At 42.2% G+C, this 20,847-nt stretch overlaps 1 protein-coding gene and 1 pseudogene across 1 annotated transcript in view; one reads left to right on the top strand and one right to left on the bottom strand.

Annotated features, from left to right (window-relative positions):
* The first annotated feature begins 3,703 nt into the window (after nucleotides 1–3,703).
* SAMD12 (sterile alpha motif domain containing 12) overlaps nucleotides 3,704–20,847 on the top strand; it is a 275,953-nt gene continuing 258,809 nt past the window's right edge. Inside the window, 1 exon segment of the mRNA XM_006878369.1 lies at nucleotides 3,704–3,949. Within this exon segment, the coding sequence (XP_006878431.1) occupies nucleotides 3,704–3,949 (246 nt within the window).
* On the bottom strand, nucleotides 8,313–8,724 carry LOC102839228 (annotated as a pseudogene).

The raw sequence follows: 20,847 nt of genomic DNA, 5'->3' as shown, positions 1-20,847 counted from the left end.
GAGAAGGAAGTAAGTGGTCAACGTGTACTGAACAAACTCTAACATTTTGGGAAATTACATTGGAAAAAGAAATAAGGGGCAGATAATGGAGGACCTTGCTGGCCGTGTTAAAGACTTCTGAGTTGTCTAAGTGCAGAAGGAAGCCTCTGGAATGCCTTAAGCCGAAGAGTCAACGTTTTAAAAAGTGAGACTTAGGGGTCACGTAAGGAAGAACAATGGACAGTTGGGCCAGTAAGTGATGTGTGTAAAAGATACAGGTACTTGGATGAGGGGGTGGCAGTGGAGCTGGGACAAAAGCAGTGTTTGGGAGGTCGAGCTTACTGGTCTTTGTGATGAATGGGATGTGGTGAATTGTAGAAGGAATGATGCCAAGAATGACTTCCTGGCTTCTGTGTGAGCAACTGGGCAAGATTGGAGAAGGCACTTTTTTTTTTTTTTTTGTTCATGGAAAGACAAAAAGTTCTGTTTTGAACATGCTAAATTTGAAACATCTGAGGTGTATTGAAATTTTGATGTTGAAAAACAGTTTTATTTGTCTACAGCTCCTAAACGAGGCCTGTTGTCCATTGCTATGGACTCTGACTCCTGGTTACATCTTGTGTTGCAGAGTAGAACTGCAATAGCCTGTGACCTTTTGGAAGGAGATTATCAAGGTACCTCTGGGTGGATTTGAACCACCAACCGTTGAGCATGTACTCATTTGCACCAACCAAGGACTCCTAAGAGAGGCCCTGATTGGAGTTAAAATTGGAGTGTTTCCAGTATGTAAATAGGATCAAACACCATGGTTTATGGAGGGAAGGAAGGTTGGGATGAGAACCCCTGACTTCCCTCATCCATCAGATGGAACTTACTCTTTCTAAAACCCGGCCAAGCAGAGAAGATGAGAGCACCATTATCTGGAGGGAGTGCCAAGTGAAGGGAAAGACTTCAGAATTGCAAATGCTGCCTGGATGTGAAGTGTTGAGAAAAGGAGAAGCTGAAGAGGCTTGAAAGGAGGAGATACTTGATGAACTGGAGATCTTAGAGAAACATGGAAGGGGTTTAAGGTTTTGCCTTGATATTCTCTGAGACCAAAGAGAAGGGTATAGGATGGAGTTTAAAGTAAAATTTCAGGGTTAGGGGACACAGATAGCTGAGATAATTTACTACCAGATACCTCAACACACATGCACAATCTCTGGGGGTCATCGAAGTGGTTTCCTTATATTTCCTGCTGTTTGTTTTTTAATACCTGATACATATGAGAGGCTCACTAAATATTTGTTGAGTGTATATATGGTCTTAGAAAAGGGCTATAGATTTAATTTGTGGGGGTATCCATGATAGAGAACATGAAGGGGGTAAGAGCTGAGTGATTGGAAGTCACTGGGCTTAATTCCATCAAGCCCCGTACCCAGGTCTTCCCTGACATTCCTGTGCAATGGTCACTGTAGTTTACAACCATTAGTTCTTTTGTGTGCCTCTTATTAGACTGTGAATTCTTTGAAGACAGTGTCTGTCGTATATAAATCCAGAATCTAACACAAGGCTGTTGTTGGTCTTAGGTGCCATCCAGTCGGTTCTGACTCTTCACACAACACGACAATGCCCTGCCCAACTACTGGTTCTGTGCCATCCTGACAGTTGTTGTCATGTTTGATTGAGGCCATTATTGCAGCCACTATGCCAGCCCATTTCTTGGGAGCCTTGCTGTTTTTTGCTGACCCTCTATTTTACCAAACATGATAGCCTTTTCCAGGAAGTGGTCCTTTTTGATAGCATGGCCAAATACATGCATGAGATGGGGTTTCACCATCCTCACTTTGAAGGAGCATTCTGGCTGGACTTCTTCCAAAATATATTTGTTTGTTGTTTGTTCTTTTGACAGTCCATGGCAGTTTCAACATACCTTGCCAACCATTGCTCAAAAGCATTGATACTTCTCTGGCACATGGTAAATGATCAATCAATATTTGTGGAGTGACTGCAAGAAGGCGGCCTTGGGTGGATGCTTCAAGGTTCCTTGGGAGAGAATAAACAATGATCCAGCTAGAGTCAGGGATTAAGCTAAACTATACGAGTCTTGGAGTCCTGGTGTGGTGTGGTGGGCTAATGCCTCAGACTGCAAAGTCACTTGAACTGAAAAGTCAGTGGTTCAAGCTCACCAGCTGCTTCCTGGAAACCCTATACAGGGTTGCTATGGGTTGGAATCGACTCGACGGCATGTAACTACAACAACATACAAGTCTTAGTGTGGTGCTGTAGGATAAACACTGGACTGATAATCACAAGGTCGGTATTTCAAACCCATTAGCCACTCCTATTGAGGCTTTCTGTGAATTGGAATGGACTCAGTGGCACTTAGCAACAACAATGACAGCTTAGCGATTGAAATCATTGTGTGCCTGAGAGGCAGCAATGAAGTTGTCTGATGTGATGTTTTCCTGTATTGATGGTGTCTTAGTCTGGGTTTTCTAGAGAAGCAAAACCAGTGGACCATATATATGTATATATATAAAGAGAAGTTTATTATCTTACAGTCGTAGAGTCACAGGTCCCCAGTGGAAGAGAGAGAGTCCTGCCTGAATGTCCATTTTATTGTGAGCAGGCCACACCCCACAAGGAAGCATTTCCTTTAATTGATTGACTGCTCATAGCCGCTCATCAGTGTTAACTACTCCTGTATTAGGCTTCATCACCATGGGAATAAGCACATCCTAACTGCTAAACCTCTGGAAATCCTGGCCTAGTCTAGTTGACACAGAACTTTAACCATTACAGATGGGGATTAGTAACTTGCTCCGAGTTCAACAACTTGGAACTGCTAGTTTCTGAATTTGCACTTGAGACTTCCTGACTTCAAAATATAAGTAAGGTTTCCCACTGTGGTGGTGGCCACGGTGGTGTGCTGTGAAGTCTGTTCTGACTCACAGTGACCCTGTACAGGCTTTCCGAGGCTGTACATCTTTATGGGATCAGAAAGCCTCATCTTTGTCCTGCAGAACAGCTGGTAGTTTCGAACTGCTGACCCTGAGGTTAGCAGCCCATCTTGTAACCACTACACTACCAGAGTTCCATACCCCATACTCACCTTGTTATTTCCCATAGAAATTACCACCCCACCCCCAACTTGAAGACGTCTTCTTTGTCTCCACTTGTGGTTGTTGTTGTATGCTGTCAAGTAGGTTCCAACACATAGAGACACTGTGTAGAGTTACCACCAGTGGCTATTGGGCTTGAACTGCTGACCTTGTGGCTATCAGTCCAGTGTTTATCCTGCAGTGCCACACCAAGGCCCTTTGTTCCCACTTGGTAGTGGTAGTTTGCTGTGGATTCGGTTCCAGCTCATAATGACCCTGTATAGGGTTTGTGAGGCTGTAAATCTTTACAGGAGCAGAAAAATTTTATCTTTCTCCCATGGAATGGCTGGTAGTTTCGAACTGCTGATCTTGAGGTTAGCAGCCCAACTTATAACTACTACAGTATCAGAGCTCCTTTTGTTCCCACTTGGTGGTTGGTGGTTATGTGCTGTGGGGTCGGTTCCAACTCATAGCAACTCTGTACAGGGTTTTGAGGCTGTAAATCTTTACGGGAGCAGAAAGCCTCATCTTTCTCCCATGAAACAGCTGGTAGTTTTGAACTGCTGACCCTGAAGTTAGCAGCCTGATCCGTAACCACTACGCTACCACAGCTCCTTTTGTTCCCATTTAGGCCTGATGAAATGTTTTCTGTCTGTACGCCTTCCTTTTATAATTTGTTTCTAAGTTATAATGGTTCCTTCTTCCTAGCTCTCCACTGCGGGTTGAGTCCACGGGGTATCGATCACCCTGCTCATGCTGAAGGCATTAAACTACAAATTGAAGGTGAAGGTGTTGAATCTCAGTCCATTAAGAACAGAAATATCCAGAAGGTGTTGGACCAGAAAGGGACTCCCAAACGACTCCAGGCGGAATCTGAGATGGCTAAGGTAAGTAATATGTCAATTACCTAAGGAGATTCCAAAGCTGTGGCTTTGGATTTTGTGGTACAGCCCTAAGGAACAGCTGATATCTTAGGTTAAATGAGCCCTGCACCTTGATTATAAGTCACAATAAACAAAGATAGTGACCACCTCTCCTTTGGAGTAAAAGTGAAACATATTTGTAGTCCCTCTCATACCATGAACCTCTTGACTGTGGACTAAAGAAAAGAACACTTTGGATTTAAAGCCAAAAGATTTGTCTGCCAGGCTCAGATTTGTCACTTTAGACCACATACAGCTTTCTGAGCTTCCGATTCTTCATCTGTGAAATGGGTGTTGTTTAAACAACCTCTCCTATGAGATTAAATGCCACAGTATTGGGAAAGCATTTTGTAAAGCCCAGTACTGCATGAATATGAGACACTTTTGCTGACAAACACTTGACTAAAATCAGCGGACATTTTATAAAATATCTATGTTTATCCCATATGCTTGCTGTTCTAGCTTATTGTGTTCCTATGACAATCCTGTGAAGTAAACAGTAGGATCCAATTAATGAAAGATGTGATTGTTCTATTCTGCTGTAAGACCCTTAGTTCTGTTTATCTTTAGTTTAGATGCCGGTGGTATAAAACCGACAAAACACACATTGGGAAAGATACACTTTAACTAAAGGTCCTGCTTTAGTTGTAGTGGCCGCTTTTAAAGGCTTTCCTTTAATGGAAACTGGCTCTGTTAGGATTTATGCTGAAATCAGTGAAGATATTCATGTTGAGGCTGCAGTATTGAAGATATTTGTCCTGGCTTGCCCATTGGAAATGGAGAGAATCATTTTTGCCTGGCTTTTGGAGTCTCCATGTGTACGTTTCCTGCATGGGAATTTCCTCAGTAGAAAGGTCACTTTGCTTTCGTATGATAACTCTCCCATCCCCACATAATGTTTTTTTTTTAAATAAGTTTGTATTGTGAGGTTTACATGGAAGAATATCAGTTTTACATTCATCCTATTGTATTTCATTTCATCTCAATGATTACAGTCCCCTCATGCATCATCAAATAACCAAAGGGTACACCCCCAAGGCCCACCCCCCAGCCATCAGCACATGGACCCTCTCCCTCCCTGAATTCAGTGTCCCCAGCCACTCCATCTGTCCATGTCATCTTCTCTGTCTCCATCCCTGGAGTCTCTGCCTCTCTGGGTAGTATCCTGCTGTCCGCTCTTCTTACTTGATAGTCCCAGGGACCTCTGCTCCTGGGCTGCAAAATCAGTCTCTCCCCTCCTTTTGTCGAAAAATATCTACCTCTATATTTCCTACCCTCACAGTCAGTCCTGATGGCAATTATTCATTATTGTACCACAAGAGTCTTATCCCCATTTCCTTTTGCCAGCCAGGTCCCAACAGATTGGAAATCATTCAGTGGTGATTCTATCTTCCCCCATCCCATCTGGAACTAGGTTTCCTCTTGAAAGCTTGTAAGCCAGTCACTTCTTGCCTTTATAGGTCACCCCCATTTTGGGTAGTCAATGTCTAAGTTACCCATCCCTGTCAACCCTGTGTACTGAGAGCTGGGAGTGATCCTCACTGTAAAGATTTGTTCCCTTTTTTGAGCTATTACATCCATAAGTATAGGTAAAGTTCATCAAATTGTAGCAGGTTCCTCTTTTTATTTTTCCACTCTTCTTTCTTATTCTGGTCAAATTCTGATCATCCAGCCATCGAAGCCAGGTCAAGAGGGTACTGTCTGCAAATATGGGTGTTCTTGTCCCACATAATGTTGTTTTTTTAAATTTACATTTATTTAATTAATTTTTTAACAAAGTTTTTATTTTGAATTGAGTGAAAGTTTACAGGACAGATCATCAGCTTTGCATTCAACAAATCATCACTTTGTTTCATTACCACCATCATGTACCACCATCAGATAACAGTATTTCTCTCCACTCATCATAACTTTTTTTTTTTTTTTTAAATTTAAAATACTCACGCATATATATAATAATTTACAGCAACAAAGGGCATCTTCTGCAAGTCTGCCTCCTGGCCACCAGCTCTCAGTCCCTCTCTTCCCAAGAATCTGGAGTCCCCAACTGCTCCCTCTCTCCATGTCCCCATCTCTGCCTCCATCTCTGGTGTTGCTGCTTCTCTGGATAAGGTCCCACATTCGGCTTGTGCTCTTCTCCCTTGATGGTCCTAGGGTCCTTTATTTCTGGACTGTAAAATTAGGTACTCCCTCGTTTTTATTACAAAACTTCTGCCTTTACAGTTGTGACAGTCGCAATTAGTCATGATAACAATTACTCACTTTTGAATCATAAGAATCTTATCCCCATCTCTTTTCACCAGACCCATCTAGACAAGACAAAAACTATTCAGTGGGGACTCTAACTTTCCCCACATACTCTTTAAGTAAACTCCCTCTTGAAACCTTGTAAGCCAGTCACTTTGTGCCTTTATCGCCCCTTTGACTTTAGCCAATGTCTAAGTTGCCCATTCCTATGTACTCTGTGTACAGAGTGGATAGCATTGATACTTGATGTGAAGACTCCTTCCCTCCTGTTGGTATTTAGAGTGACTACCTCTCTAAGTATAGGTCAAGTTCATCAAATTGTAGCAATTTACTCTCGTTTCCTTTATCAAAAATTGTTTGTTTGTTTTTCATCTTCCTCTAGTCGAGTTCTGACTATCAAGCCATTGAGGCTAGGTCAAATGGGTACTATCAGCAAGTTAGAGTGTTCTTGTGTGTCTCCCCCCACTTCATATCAGCTGGATGCTTCACTCTCAGCTCTAGCACTCTGTGGCTATGTCCTTGTCCATGGACTCAAGTGTCCTCAGGACTCATCACACTTCAGACACCAGCCCTTCCTCTTCTCTCTTTCGTCTCCAGGTCAACGGGAGTCTATGGAATGTAGATGAACTCAGCCCATTTCTTCATTGTTGCCTTTTCCCCTCTTCCACTCACCAGTAGACCAGTGTGGTTGTCAGTAAGCTTACATGCCTGCTCATGTGTTCCCTTTGAGTTTCAATCTTATAGGGGGATTTGTCCTGAAGGAATTTGATTGCTTTCCTTGATGGCTTCCTGGCAAAGAACTTGCTTTTTCTTGTAGTAACCAGTCATACTGCCATTTTTGTTTTGCGTGTTTTCCTGTCGATCTTTCGTTGAAGATTATCTTCTGTTGCTCTAGATATTGCAGGCTGGTCTGCTTGTCCTTGCTAGTGGGAATGTCCTACCTCAGAAGGTTTTGGATGGGTCTGAGGATTCCACCTAAAGTTCTATACACTGCAAAGGCTCTACAAGAGGCCTAGTTCACTGGGTAATTTCTAGAATCCCTTTTAGGTATTCTAATCAGTTAGACTGAAGACAGGCTTACAAGCTTTCTGTAATCATGTTTTCCAACATTCCTTTCTATCCCCCTCAAGTGTCTATTTTACAATAGTAAGCAAGGGAAACCAATATTCATAAGACAGTCAAGCATCTTAGTATTATTCCCCCTCTTGTTGTTCCAAGGTTGAGCATGCATCACTACCTCTATCCCATTTAGGCCATGCAAACCTGTCTCAATGTTTCCCTATCTACCTTGTTCTTATACCCTTCCCCCTTTTTGTGTATTGCCATCCCCAACACCCGAACTGTGGTGTGTCTGCCACCTACAACGTGTTCTACTGTTGCCTCCCTCCACCTCCCACTAACCCCACCAACTCCACCAGTAACCAACAAAGAATATTTCCCCCCTTTTAGTATGGGTATCTTTTCTTAAGCTCTTACAATAATGGTCTTATGCAATATTTGACTTTTTGTGACTGACTGATTTCACTCAGCATAATGTCTTCAAGGTTCACCCATGTTATAGGGTGGCTTGCAGCTTCCTTGTTATTCTTCAAGGTAGCATAATATTCCGTTGTTTGTATGTACCACAGTTTGTTTATCCATTTTTCCATTGATGGGCACTTAGGCTGTCTCCATCTTTTTGCTATTGTAAATAGTGCTGCTATGAACATTGATGTGCATATATCTCCTTGTGTTATGGCTCATATTTCTTGTGGATAAATACCAAGTAGAGGAATTGCTGGGTCATAAAGTATTTCTATTTCCTACTTTCTGAGAAAGTGCCATACTGTTTTCCAGAGTGGTTGGACCATTTTGCATTCCCACCAGCAAAGTAGGAGGGTCCCAAACTCTCTACATCCTCGCCAACATTTATTATCCTTTGCATTTTTGAACTTCTGCTGTTATTGCTGGTATGAGATGATATCTCATTGTTGTTTTAATTTGCATCTCTGTAATGGCTAATGATCTATGAAGATTTGCTCATTGAACTGAGCTTGTTCATTCTCACAGCTAATTCCTATTCAAAGTAAAGATGAAATCTTTATTCTACTTTTTCCTGGGTTCAAGTACAGGTAACATTGTTCATAACACATTCCACAATTAATTTCCCATTTTCCAGTTTTCATGTTATTGTGATTTCCTTCCCATCCCATTCCTGTTGTTGAACCAAAGCACCATCTGTAAAGATGCAGACATTCTGCGGTTTTCTGCCATCAGCTGTAGTTTCTTCAAATTTTTCTCCTGGGTTACAAGAAAACTATGTTGTTTTCAAAGTGCTTTCAATTTTGATGGTGAGGGTTTTACCATCAGTAGTGATGATACAGTCAGGTTTGTCCATTGCACCCATTTTTTTTTTGCAAAGCTATGCCCACTCCTATTTCCTTCATATATTCATGAAAGCCTTTGCTGTCTACCAGATGCCACCTTCCTACCAGCTGCTGAATGGTAGCCATGGTGGGTGCGGACAGGCGGATGTGCAGAGCAATCAGAGTGGGTCTGGTGGGAGAGTGTGCCATCCCCACAAAATGTTTTCTTGATCACATATGAATTTTTGGCTTTATGTACAGTTTTGAGGAATTAGCATTCTTGTTCTTGTTTTTAGTGTAGATGATTAAAAACTGATGACATTGTGTATGCATGTGTCTTTTGTTGGGCATAGGGAGTGATTCATTAGGGAGATACTGCAGATGCTTTGCACAAGCTATTTTAGCCAAGAGAAATTGTGCTTCATAGGTAATGCATTGATAATTTAGTTTGCAGAGCAGAGTTGATACTGACATCTCACCCTTGTGTCAGATGTGGTGCCACACAGGTTATGGAAGAATGAGAGAGGAACCTCCTCAAGGTCTTCTTGAACTCTAAAGCTCAATAGGGTTTGTCTGAGTAGAACCTGCCTAAGAGGGAACTTTAAGTACTAAAGTTAGAGTGGTGAGAAATGAAAACAAAAAATGAATTATTAACAGTTGTGTAGTTCCAAGAATAAGCAAGTTGCTCGCCCGGGAAACATCAAGGGAAGTGGTCGGGTCCCCTCAGAGTAAAATCCCTTCCAAGACTATAGGAATACATGCTCTGATTGGTGACCATGTTCGTCACCAATAAGGGGAAGTGAGGAAAAAACAGCAATGAAGTTGTGAGCTAAGTCCTACAATGTTCAATAGACTCCTGTGAATCTGGGTTGGCTAGCAGTGTGGCAAGACCTGGGGACTCTTGGGTCCGGAGTCAGTGACATAGCCACAGAGGACTAGAGTGGAGAGTGTAGTGTCCAGCTGATAAGAAGAGAGGGCATATGCACAAGAACACCCACACTTGCAGATAATACCCACTTGACTTGGCTTCAATGACTGGATGATCAGAAAGAAGAGGGGAGAAAAAGAGTACGTTGATACAATTTGATGAACTTGACCTACACCTATGGAAGCAATAGCTCAAAAGAGGGAACAAACCTTTACAGCAAGGATCATTCCCACCCCCTCCATTCACAGAGTAGAAAGGGGTGGGCAACTTGGACATGGGCTACCCAAAATGGGGGAGCTACAAAGGCAAGAAGTGACTGGCTTATAAACTTTCAAGAGGGAACCTAGCTCCAGAGGGCGTAGAGGAAGGTAGAATCTCCACTGAGTAGTATCCAATTTGTCTAGGCAGGGCTGATGAAAGGAAATGCAGCTAGGTCTCTTGTGATACAATAATAAATAATTGTTATCAGGATTGATTGTGAGGGTTGGAAATGTAAAGGTAGAAATTTTGTAGCAAGGAGGGGAGTGATTAACTCTGCAGTCTAGGAGTGGAGGTCCCTGGGACCATGAAAGGAGAAGAGTGGAGAGCAGGACCCTACCCAGAGAAGCCGTGATGCCAGAGATGGAGGCAGAAATGATGACGTGGAGCGAGGGAGCAGTTCAGGACTTTAGACCCAGAGAGGGAGAGGGGCTGTGTGCTGATGAGCAGGGTTGGGGTGGGCGAAGGAGGGACAGGGGGGCAGGCTTGTAGGATATACCCCTTGGTTGGTTGATGATGCATGGAGGGGATTGTAACCATGGCAATGAAACGATATACAATGGGATGAATGTAAAACTAATGTTCTCCCATGTAAACTATCACATAATTCACAATAAAATATTTTAAAAAATAGTTGTGTAATTTATTAATTCAACTTTGATTCAACATTTTCAGGTTGTTGTTAAGTGCCATCCAGTCGATTCCGACTCATAGTGACCCTGCATGGAGTTTCCTGCCGACCTTGTGGTTTGCAGTTCAGTGCTGAACCACAGCACCACACAGAAGTAAACAGATTGGTAGTTTAACAAATTTGATTAAGGTCTGATAGGATTTGAATACTTCTAGATTATTTGAAAGGAGCTCTGGTAATGTAGTGGTTACGAATCAGACTGCGAACCTTAAAGCAAGCAGTTCGAAACTACCAGCCGCTCTGGGGAAAAAAGATGAGGCGTTCTGCTCCCGTAAAGATTTACAGCCTTGGAAACCCTGCACAGGGTCGCTATTTGAATATGTGATATTGTAGTTGTTGTTGTTCTTGTATTGTGTTAATATTTCTGTAACTTTTGCTTTTGACTCTAGGTCCATTTAAGTTAGCTTTGCTGAAAACATGCCTCCCTGAGAGTTTAATGGTTTAATCTGTAATAAAACTGCCCTCAGGATTAGGCAATATATTGGAAACCAGATTCATTTGAGTTGATCCTCATCATCTACAGTGAAACCCCCTAACCAAATTGTATACAAAGGGAATTAATTTTTCTCCCACACTTAAATTTATTCAGGTGTGTGGCACTGTAGGGCAAAGCACTGGACTGTGAGGCCAGTCGGTGGTTCAAAGTCACTAGTAACTCCTTAGAAACCTTATACAGGGTCGCTATGCATTGGAACCAGCTCGACAGGACTAACCAACAACAATGTACTAGAAGCTTTAATAAAGTTTAGGCATGTAGACAGCTGTTTCATGGGAGATTCAATGAAAACAGAGGGAGCTAGGGATGAGGGGGATAGAATTAAAAGTAAGCATCATAGTGTGACACTATGTTGTTGTTAAGTACCATCGAGTCCATTTCAACTCATAGCAACCTTATATAGGGTTTCCGGGGAGTGGCTGTTGGGTTTGAACTGCCACCCTTGTGGCTCGCAGTCCAGTGCTGATCCACAGCACCATACCACATCGTCTCCTGAACTGTTACATAACCTGAAGCTTCTGTACTGTAGACACTAAACATTTTTGTACATGTGCCAACATTTACAATTTCTCTACTGTAGTATTTAGGGGCCAACGGGTGGGGTGGGGCTGAGCCATCCTCTGTTTCCTGGAGTAAATTGAAAAACTGGTAACTTGAGCTTTTCTACTTACCTGTTGTTGCTGTTGTGTGCCATCAAGTCAATTCTTTCTGGCTCAGGGAGACCGACGAGAAGTGCCCTGGAGGGTTTCCTTAGCTGTAATGGTTACAAGAAGGAGCTCTGGTTAAGTGTTCAGCTTCTAACCTCAGGGTCGGTAGTCCAAGTCCACGGAAGGAAGGTGGCCATCTGTGTCCATTACTGACAGTCCAGGACACCCTATGAGACATCCCTAGCCTTTCCTGTAGAGGTTTGATGAGTCAAAACTGATATCACACTTCTTTCTCCTGTGAAGCCACTGATGGGTTCTAGCTACCAGACTGTCCATTAGCAGTGGAGCGTCTAACCGTTGTACCACTAGGGCCCCTTAAACTGTGTTGTTGTTGTTATTGTTATGTGCCCTGGAGTCGGTTCCAACTCATAGTGGCCCTGTACAGGATTTCTGAGGCTGTAAACTTTATGGGAACAGGAAGTCTCATCTTTCTCCCGTGGAATGGCGGGGTAGTTTCAAACTGCTGACCCTGAGGTTAGCAGCCTGATTCGTAACCACTATGCTACCAGAGCTCCTTTAAACTTTCCTTGTTGTTGTTGTTGTTATGTGCCGTCGAGTCGGTTCCGACCCATAGCGACCCTATACAGGGTTTCCGAGGGTATAAATCTTTACGGGAGTAGAAAGCCTCATCTTTCTCCTGCGGAGCAGTTGGTAGTTTCGAACCGCTGACCTTAAGGTTCGCAGCCCAATTCGTAACCACTATGCTACCAGAGATTTAATCTCTGTCTAGAAATGTGTGTGCAAGAAATCCTGATCACATCATGAGTTATATGTCGGGTTGCTGACTGCAAGTTCAGCAGCTTGAATCTACCAGCCACTCCAAGGTAGAAAGATAAGGATTTCTGCTCCCTAAAAGATTTACAGCCTCAGAAACCCTAGTCAGGGTCTCTAAGAGTCAGAATCAACCCCCCAACCCCACCCCCGCACACATCTGGCACCAGAAATCTGTCTTTAAAGCCAAATAATGAGAGTAAATATAAACCTTTACTAGAGGATAATCTCATAATAGTTATCAATGTTTTAAGTGTACACACTTTTCTCTAGTCAATAATTCCATATCTAATCATTTATCCTAAGGATCGCTAGTAGTGTAGTTGTTACAAATTGGGCTGCGAACCTCAAGGTCAGCAGTTCGAAACTACCATCTGTTCCGCAGAAGAAAGATGAAGCTTTCTGCTCCCGTAAAGATTTACAGCGTCGGAAAGCCTGTTCAGGGTCGCTGTTAGTCGGAACCAACTCCACGGCACATAACCACCATAACCACCAATCATTTGTCCTAAGGAAATAATTATCCTTAAAATGCACAAAAATGGCTGCAGAAAGATGGTGGCTGCAACACTGTTTCTGCATCAACATTGCAAACTGCCTATGTGTCCACTCCTAGGACACCGGTAAAGAATCGGTGGCTGCTCAGACAATGGAATAGAATTCTTCCTTTATAAGGACGAGGGAGACCTATGTATATTTATGTGGAGAATATGTGTGATTATACTTTAAAATAGGGATGGGAGGAGGACAGACCACTGTGCAAAGTGGGTATGTAGTTGTTGCTGTTAAGTGCCATTGAGTTGGTTCGTACCCATAGTGACCCTGTATAGGGTTTCCAAGGAACAGCTGGTGAGCTCGAACCACCGACCTTGTAGCTCAAATGGCTTTGCAGTCTGGTGCATTAACCCACAGCGCCACGCCAGGACTCCTAAAATGTGTATATGTTCCCGTATATGTAAAAGTGTCTTTCTCTCTATAAAGGCATCACCAGGTCTAGAAGGATTTACTCCACAATTTGAAGAGCAGTTATATGTGGAATTGGGGTGATGGGGCAAATCTTTACTTTTGTCCACTTCTGTTGTTTTTGACATTTTTAAGAGATATGCATGCTTTTACACATACTTATTTTAAAGCCTCGCTCAGATTGCCGTATTTTTAGTAGCTTAGCTGTGACTTTTCCTGCCTGTTGGGGCAAGGGTTTGCCTTTTAGGGTGCTGCATTTCCTCATGTATCTTCTACTATTTGCTGGTAAGTTTAGGTGACAAGAGAGGGAGTTATCTTTGGAAAGTTTTGTGTATGTGGGTCTTGGCTTGTAGCAGCCACTTTATGAGTTACTTTTGTGCTTGTCCCCACCTGGACTCTTTGGGATACAAGTACTCTGAACCAAAGCTTTCATTGATGTTTCGATTTGATGTTCCATCTTTTCATCTTCTGACTCATGCAAATGCAGTCCCCGTATACTTTCCCATTTGCAGTTTACCTGGTTGGTTCCAGCCCCTGCCATGCCTATGGGCTCTCTACCACTTTGAGTCCTGGCCCCGCTGGACCTTGAAGGCTGTCCTCTCAACATGCTACTTCTTCCAGATCCCCAACACACCTGCTGAGCGGAACTCCTCCCTGTGTGTGCTGGGTTTTCCTCTACTCGGAAACCCAGGTTTTTCTCTGCCGTCCTTACATAAACATCAGAATATTTTAAAGCATCTTATTCTGCATCTTTTAAGTTTCCATTGCTGAAGGTGGATTGTAGCATATGCTTTAACCTACTATCTTGACCTTGAAATAAAACAAGCATATTTTGCATGTAGATCTTGGGAAAAAGCAGATGTATCCATTGCTTTCTCAAGCTTAGAAGATGATTTTGGACCCTTGTACCAATTCCTCAAACCATGCAGGGCCCTAATTCCAGAAGAAGGTGGTTTGTACCACAAGTTGCTCCAGCTATTATAGACCAAAGAAAACCCGAGAAAGAATCAAGCTCAGCTGAGTCTACCTTATTGGACAGCATTCAGTCAGTCCCATTGGGGGAAAACAAATGTAGATGAAATGCTGCGGCTGTTATTGGTACTATGAAGCCAGTTCCGGTGACCCTGTGTACAGCAGAACTAAACACTGCCTGGTCCTGGGCATCCTTATGATTGCTTTTATATTTGAACCCATTGCTGCAGTCACTGTATTCATTTCATTGAGGATTTTCCTCTTTTTCACTGAGGCTCTACTTTACTAGGGACAGGGTCCTTCTAATAACCTAAGATAGAATGTCAACTTCCTTGTCTCTAAGGAGCATTCTGGCTGTGCTTCTTTTAAAACAGATTTTTTTTTCAAATTCTTCTGGCAGTCCATGGTACAGTCACTGATTTTTACCAATCCCATAATACAAATGCAAAATTCTCTCTGGTCTTCCTTATTTATTGTCTAGCTTTTACATGCTATGAGGCTGTGAAAAATATTATGGCTTGATTCAGCTGCTCCTTAGTCCTGAAAATTACATCTTTGCTTTTATTTATTTTTTTTTTAAGGTTTTTATTGTGGATTGGGTGAAAGTTTAGAGGACATGTCATCAGTTTTACATTCAACAAAGCACACACCTTATTTCATTACAATGATTACAGTCCCCTCCATGTACCGTCAGATAACAGTATTTCTTTCTATTCACTTTAGCTCTTTTTTTTTTTTTTTAAACACTAAGGCATATATAATAATTTACACCATCAAAGGGCACATTCTGCAAGTCTGCCTCCTGGCCACCAGCTCTCAGTCCCTCTCTTTCCATGAATCTAGAGTCCTCAACTGCTCCCTCTCTCCAAGCCCTCATCTCTGCCTCCATCTCTGGTGTCGCTGCTTCTCTGGATAAGGTCCTGCATTCTTCTTCTGCTCTACTCCCTTGATGGTCCTAGGGTCCTCTGTTTCGTGGACTGTAAGATTAACTACTCCCCCCATTTTTGTTATTAAACTTCTACCTTTTCAATTGTGACAGTTGCAATTAGTCATGATAACAATTACTCACTATTGAATCATGAGAATCTTACCCCCTTCTCTTTTAACCAAACCTATTTAGACAATATGAAAACTATTTGGTGGGGACACTATTTTCCCCACCTACTACTATTAAACTCCCCCTTGAAACCTTGTAGGCCAATCCTTCATGCCTACATCTTTGCTTTTGAACACTTTTCTTTTACAGCAGGTATACCCAGTACAATACATTGTTAATTTTTTTTACTACAGTTTCCATGAGTGTTGCTTGGGAAACCAAATAAAATGAAATCCTTGGCAACTGCAGTCTTTTGCTCACTTATCATGATGTTGCTTACTGGTCCAGTTGAGAAGATTTTTATTTCCTTATGTTGAGTTGTAATCCATACTGAAGGCTATATGGAGTCTTTGATCTATACCAGTAAGTGTTTCAAGTCCTCTTCACTTTCAGTAAGCAAGCCTGTGCCATCTATTTAATATAAAATAGGTACCACACTTTCATCTTACTAGAAGGCCTATAAGTTAGCCACAGACATAACTTCTTTTGCTTACTTATCTTCACAGGTGTATGTACAGTGGCCACAGGTAAGAACCAAGGTGAGAATGGGTCTGCTTGATACAGAGAAGGTACTGCTTCTATTTCCCACTAACCTTTTACACAACTGTAATCATGTAGGCCTAAGACCAATTCCAGTCCCCTCCAGATGACATGTAGTCCCAAGGAAACTGCCCTGTGAGAGACTGAGGTCCTTCCCAGACAGACCTAGGACTAAGGTTCATTAATTCCAAACTCAGAGCAGTAGGGATGGAGCTGCCATGGCGAGTACGTCAACTGAGGTAGAACTTGGTCGGTATTGTGAAATATGGGTAAAATTCCCATATGTAGCACTAAGAATGGAAGGCACTCTTAGCAATGCGGCGGACTGCATCTTGAGCCAAGGTATGGCAGTAGAAATTCTGGTGTGTCTATCATCCGAATCTTTAGACCTGGGGTTTGTTTTGTAAAAACTGGTTGGAACAGTAGGGTGGGACCTAGTCATATGGGATTTGAATGCTAGAGTCAAGCTTAGGTTTATGCTTTACCTGTGTTGTCCAATATGGTGTCCACTAGTCACATGTGGACATATTATTTAATATATGTGGATTGAAAATGAAACTATTGATTGACTTGGTCATATTAGCCACATTTCTAGCATTCTCCAGCCACCTGTGTTGAGAGACTGCTAGTTTGGGTTGTTCAGATGTAGAACATTTTCATTAAAACACAAAGTCTTACTGGACGGCATTGATGTGCTCTGGGTATGGGAAACAAATGAAAAATGGGACTGTGCTAACATTTTCTCTGATCTGTGTCCTTGGGCCTGGGTGGAACTGTGCCTTAGTTATAGGAGAAATTGTGGAATACACAGGAGTCTGAGTCTGTTTTAAAAGTAATATTCCTGAATTTTCTAATGATGAAACTTGAATTTCCGTGGCAAGTTTGGCTGTGGAGTAAGATCAGCCTATAAGCACAACACAAATCTTTGTTGGAAGAAGTACAATCAGAGTGCTCCTTGGAAGCCAACATGGCCGACTTCGTCTCTCATACTTCGGACATATTATCAGGAAGGACTAGTCCCTGGAGAAAGATACCATGATTGGTGAAGTGGAGGGTCAAAGTAAGAGAGGAAGACCCCCAACAATATGGATTGGCACAGTGGCAGCAGCAACAGGCTCAAACAGAGCCACAGTTCTGAGGTTGATGCAGAATGGGGTAGTGTTTCGTTCTGTTGTGTATAGGGTTGTTATGAGTCAATACTGACTCAATGGCATTTAACAACAGCAACAATAACATAAACAGACAGTGTTCTTATGGCCTCCACCTTGGATTTCTGGTTCAAAGTGTCCTGCCAGTTGGCCTAAACATAGCATGGGAAATCAGAAGCACTTGACTTCTAGCCCTGCTTTGCTAGGTACTCACAAGAAAACATCCTCTTGTTGTATTCTTATGCCCGTAAAATAAGGGTCTCCTGAGGTTGATCCTTAGGCCTCACTGACTCAGTGTGAATCTGCTGGATCCTATAAAGTGATGAGTCTGTGAAAATCAAGAACCCCATGGTGTTTGAGTGTATCTCACATGTGCTTCCCTGTCCTAGACCTTTTATTTGATAAAATTGTGTATCCCCATTTTACAGCTAAAAACTAAGAATGTTAATAACTTGCCAAAACTTAGTTTCTGACTAATAACTGAAAGAAGAAGGAATATGGATATAATTAATGTCTTGACATCTTGGATTTTCATTCTCCCAACATTGAAGGGGAGTGGCATGGTTCTGTAGGATAAGCACAGGACTGCAAACCAGAAGGTTGGTTTGAGCCCACTAGCTGCTCTGCAAGAGAAGCATGAGGGTGTCTGCTCCCTCAAAGATACATTGTTGTTAAGTGCCATCGAGTTGATTCCAATTCATAGTGACCCTGTATAGGGTTTCTGAAGAGCAGCTTGTGAGTTTGAACTGCCGACCTTGTGGTAGAGTACTTATCCTACAGTGCCACACCAGGGCTCCAGCCTCGGAAAACCTATACAGTGTTGCTATGATTTGGAACCCTTCTGACAGCACTTAGCAACCATAGCAACAGCATTGTTAGGGGAACGTGTCAGACCTTTCTCTTCCTATCCAACAAATTAAAACAACTCTCAAATATTTTACTTGCTAACATATGTTAAATGATAATGAAAATACATTGCTGGTTGGCTGCTAATCACACGGTTCAAATCCACTAGCCACTCCATGGGCAAAAAGGAGGCTTTCTGCTCCTGTAAAGAGATATAGCCTCAGAAATCCTATACAGGTGTCGCTATGAGCTGGAACTCGACATCATGCAACAAAAACAACATTAAATGTACAAACGATCTCTATATTTGAAAAGAAATTGTAGTCGAGTACATGGAAAATCTGGCTGAATAGGCCAAAGAAGAGGTTAAATCATTGCGTGTATTTCTTGTTCCTCAGAGATAACCGCAGCAAATCTTGATTGTTGTATTACATAAGTTAGAAGCGGTGCCAGTACCTAAAACAGTGAATAATTGCCTGCACTTGGCTTTGGGATACATTATATGTGAATCCTTGGCAGCAGATAGCCTTTTCTCATTAGGCTTATATTAGATTTCGTTTATAATTCTTTGGCACAGAATGAAAGGAGCTGTCCTGGGCATGGGGTACTTGACGCTGGAGGAGAAAACCTGGTGTTCTGCATAAGCCATCCACACATAGATGAAAGCTGACTGCAGGGAGGCTAGTAGATTTTCATAAAAGTGAGCAGGACACATTAATCTGGAATTACACCGTGAAATTAAACCGAAAGCTAAAATAATTTAGACTTGGGTTAAAAGATGAGAGGTGGATCATACTTAACCTTGATCAAATTACGTTGCTCAGCTGCCTCTGGATAGATCTTTGCTAATTTGGGGGGATAAGATGATCTAATTCTTGGCTACCTTTATTTTTTGGCTCTGGGAACAAGAGTGTGTGCAACCCAAGCTGCCAATATAGTAGTATGTCACCAAAGATCTGAAACGATGTACTGCGTGGGTGGGAGATGTAATGAGCACGTTCATTATTGAGAATGGTCAGAAGGCTAGGAACAAAAGATACCAACCCAACTGACTTCATGCTATTTGAGTTCCAAGGCCCCAGCAAATACCCATCAGGCACTTGGACAGGTCTCAAAAGGAACTACAGTGAATTTGGAAAAGGTAAGCACTTATTATTTGAGTATTAAACTCTGAAAAGTGTCACTCTATGTATGGGGTATAATTGAGGCATCAAGTTGTGATATATTTAACACAGGGAATCTAGGGAGCATCTGACCAACTGGTTTGATTTCTCTACAAAGGAGGTGAGATCCAAGTAAGGTTTAAGTGACTTCTCTAAGATCTAGAGGCCAATAGTGGTACAGATTTAGCCTAAAATAGAATTCTTCTAACAATGGCTATTGCTTTCCACTCTTTTTTTTTTTTTTTTCCCTTCTGATTTCAAGTTTATTGTATACTAAATCCCTGAATTCTTCAAAGGCATTCTTTTATCAAAATTTTTTTATTGTGAATTGAATGGTAGTTTACACGGGAGAACATTGGTTTTATACTCATCCTATCTTGTTTCATTGCAATGATTACAATCCCCTCCATGCATCATCATTCAACAATATTTGCTTCTATTCCCTATGCCCTCTGTGTTTGTTTGTTTTGGGGTATACATAAAAACACTCAGGAATATATAATCATTTAAACAACCAAAGGGCACATTCTGCAAGCCTGTCTCCTGGCCACCAGCACCCAGCCTTTCTCTTTCCATGAGTCTAGAGTCCTCAGCTGCTCTGTTTCTCCATGTCTTCATCTCTGCCTCTATCTCTTGCTCTCCATTCTTTTATGTGGAAAAATCCATACAAAATATAGACTTTTTTTTTCTTTTTTTTTTTCTTGATGGCCATGAGATGCCTCATTCCTAATTCTGAAATGGCTCATTTTAAACCCAGCAGAATGGCAAAACTGACTAATCCCCACATGTTCCATCTTCATGCACTCTTTTTGCATGATTCTACCCAGTCATTTGGGGAATGCGGTGGCTTTTTAAGATAAACACTTGACTGTGAACCCCAAAGTCAGCAGTCTGAACCCACCAGCCGCACAGTGGGAGAAAGATGAGGCTTTAGTGTCTTCAAAAAATCTGGGCTCCATGAAAATTTGAAATTCTGTTCTGTATTTCCCAGTTTTTGATCAGCATTCTTTTGTAGACTCTTTGATGAAAGCATTCAGTCATGGTAGCCAGACACCATATAATTTTTCTGGTCTCATGAAGCCTCTTGCCTTTGGGTTTTTCTCCTTTTGCCTCAGTTATTTTCTTATTTTTAGCTTCTCTGCAGGTCAGCCAGCAAAGAAAGAGAAATCTTTCTTGAGCTCTGTGCTGGTTGGCAGTGTCAGGGGAATGCTTTTGTGACTGATGGCTGCAGGTGAGACACCTTCCATAGGGCAGGCTAGGAATACTCCCACCGTGACCCTAGTACCCTTCATCTTCCAGATTGCTCGATTGTTCCAAAGACCAGGAAAATATCAGTTTGCAGTTTGTGGCAAACAATTCAAACATCCCTTAAAGCATTTCAACTGCTAGTTCAGTACTCAGAGTCCTGATATGATGCTGTAGGATAAGCACAGGACTGCTAACTGCAAAGTCAATAGTTCAAACCTATAGAGGGTCTCTATGAGTAGGAACTCAGTCGATGGTGCACTGCAGCAAGAACAACAGATCAATATCCAGTGATCTCTGCCAAGGGTTAGCCAAGGCTCAGCCAGATGGCAGGGTTTTCTGCATACACTCCAGCTCTATTCTGGGTCTTCCATGTGTCAGCTCACTTCTGTGGTTTCATCCCATCTCCCTGAAGTCAAAACTTTAGGAAAGGAGCAAAAGTTTTGTAT

The sequence above is a fragment of the Chrysochloris asiatica genome, unplaced genomic scaffold, assembly GCF_000296735.1.
Source record: "Chrysochloris asiatica unplaced genomic scaffold, ChrAsi1.0 scaffold00001, whole genome shotgun sequence".
Taxonomy (NCBI): domain Eukaryota; kingdom Metazoa; phylum Chordata; class Mammalia; order Afrosoricida; family Chrysochloridae; genus Chrysochloris; species Chrysochloris asiatica.
The sequence above is the reverse complement of the archived record's forward strand: the minus strand, read 5'-3'. Positions and strand labels throughout refer to the sequence as shown.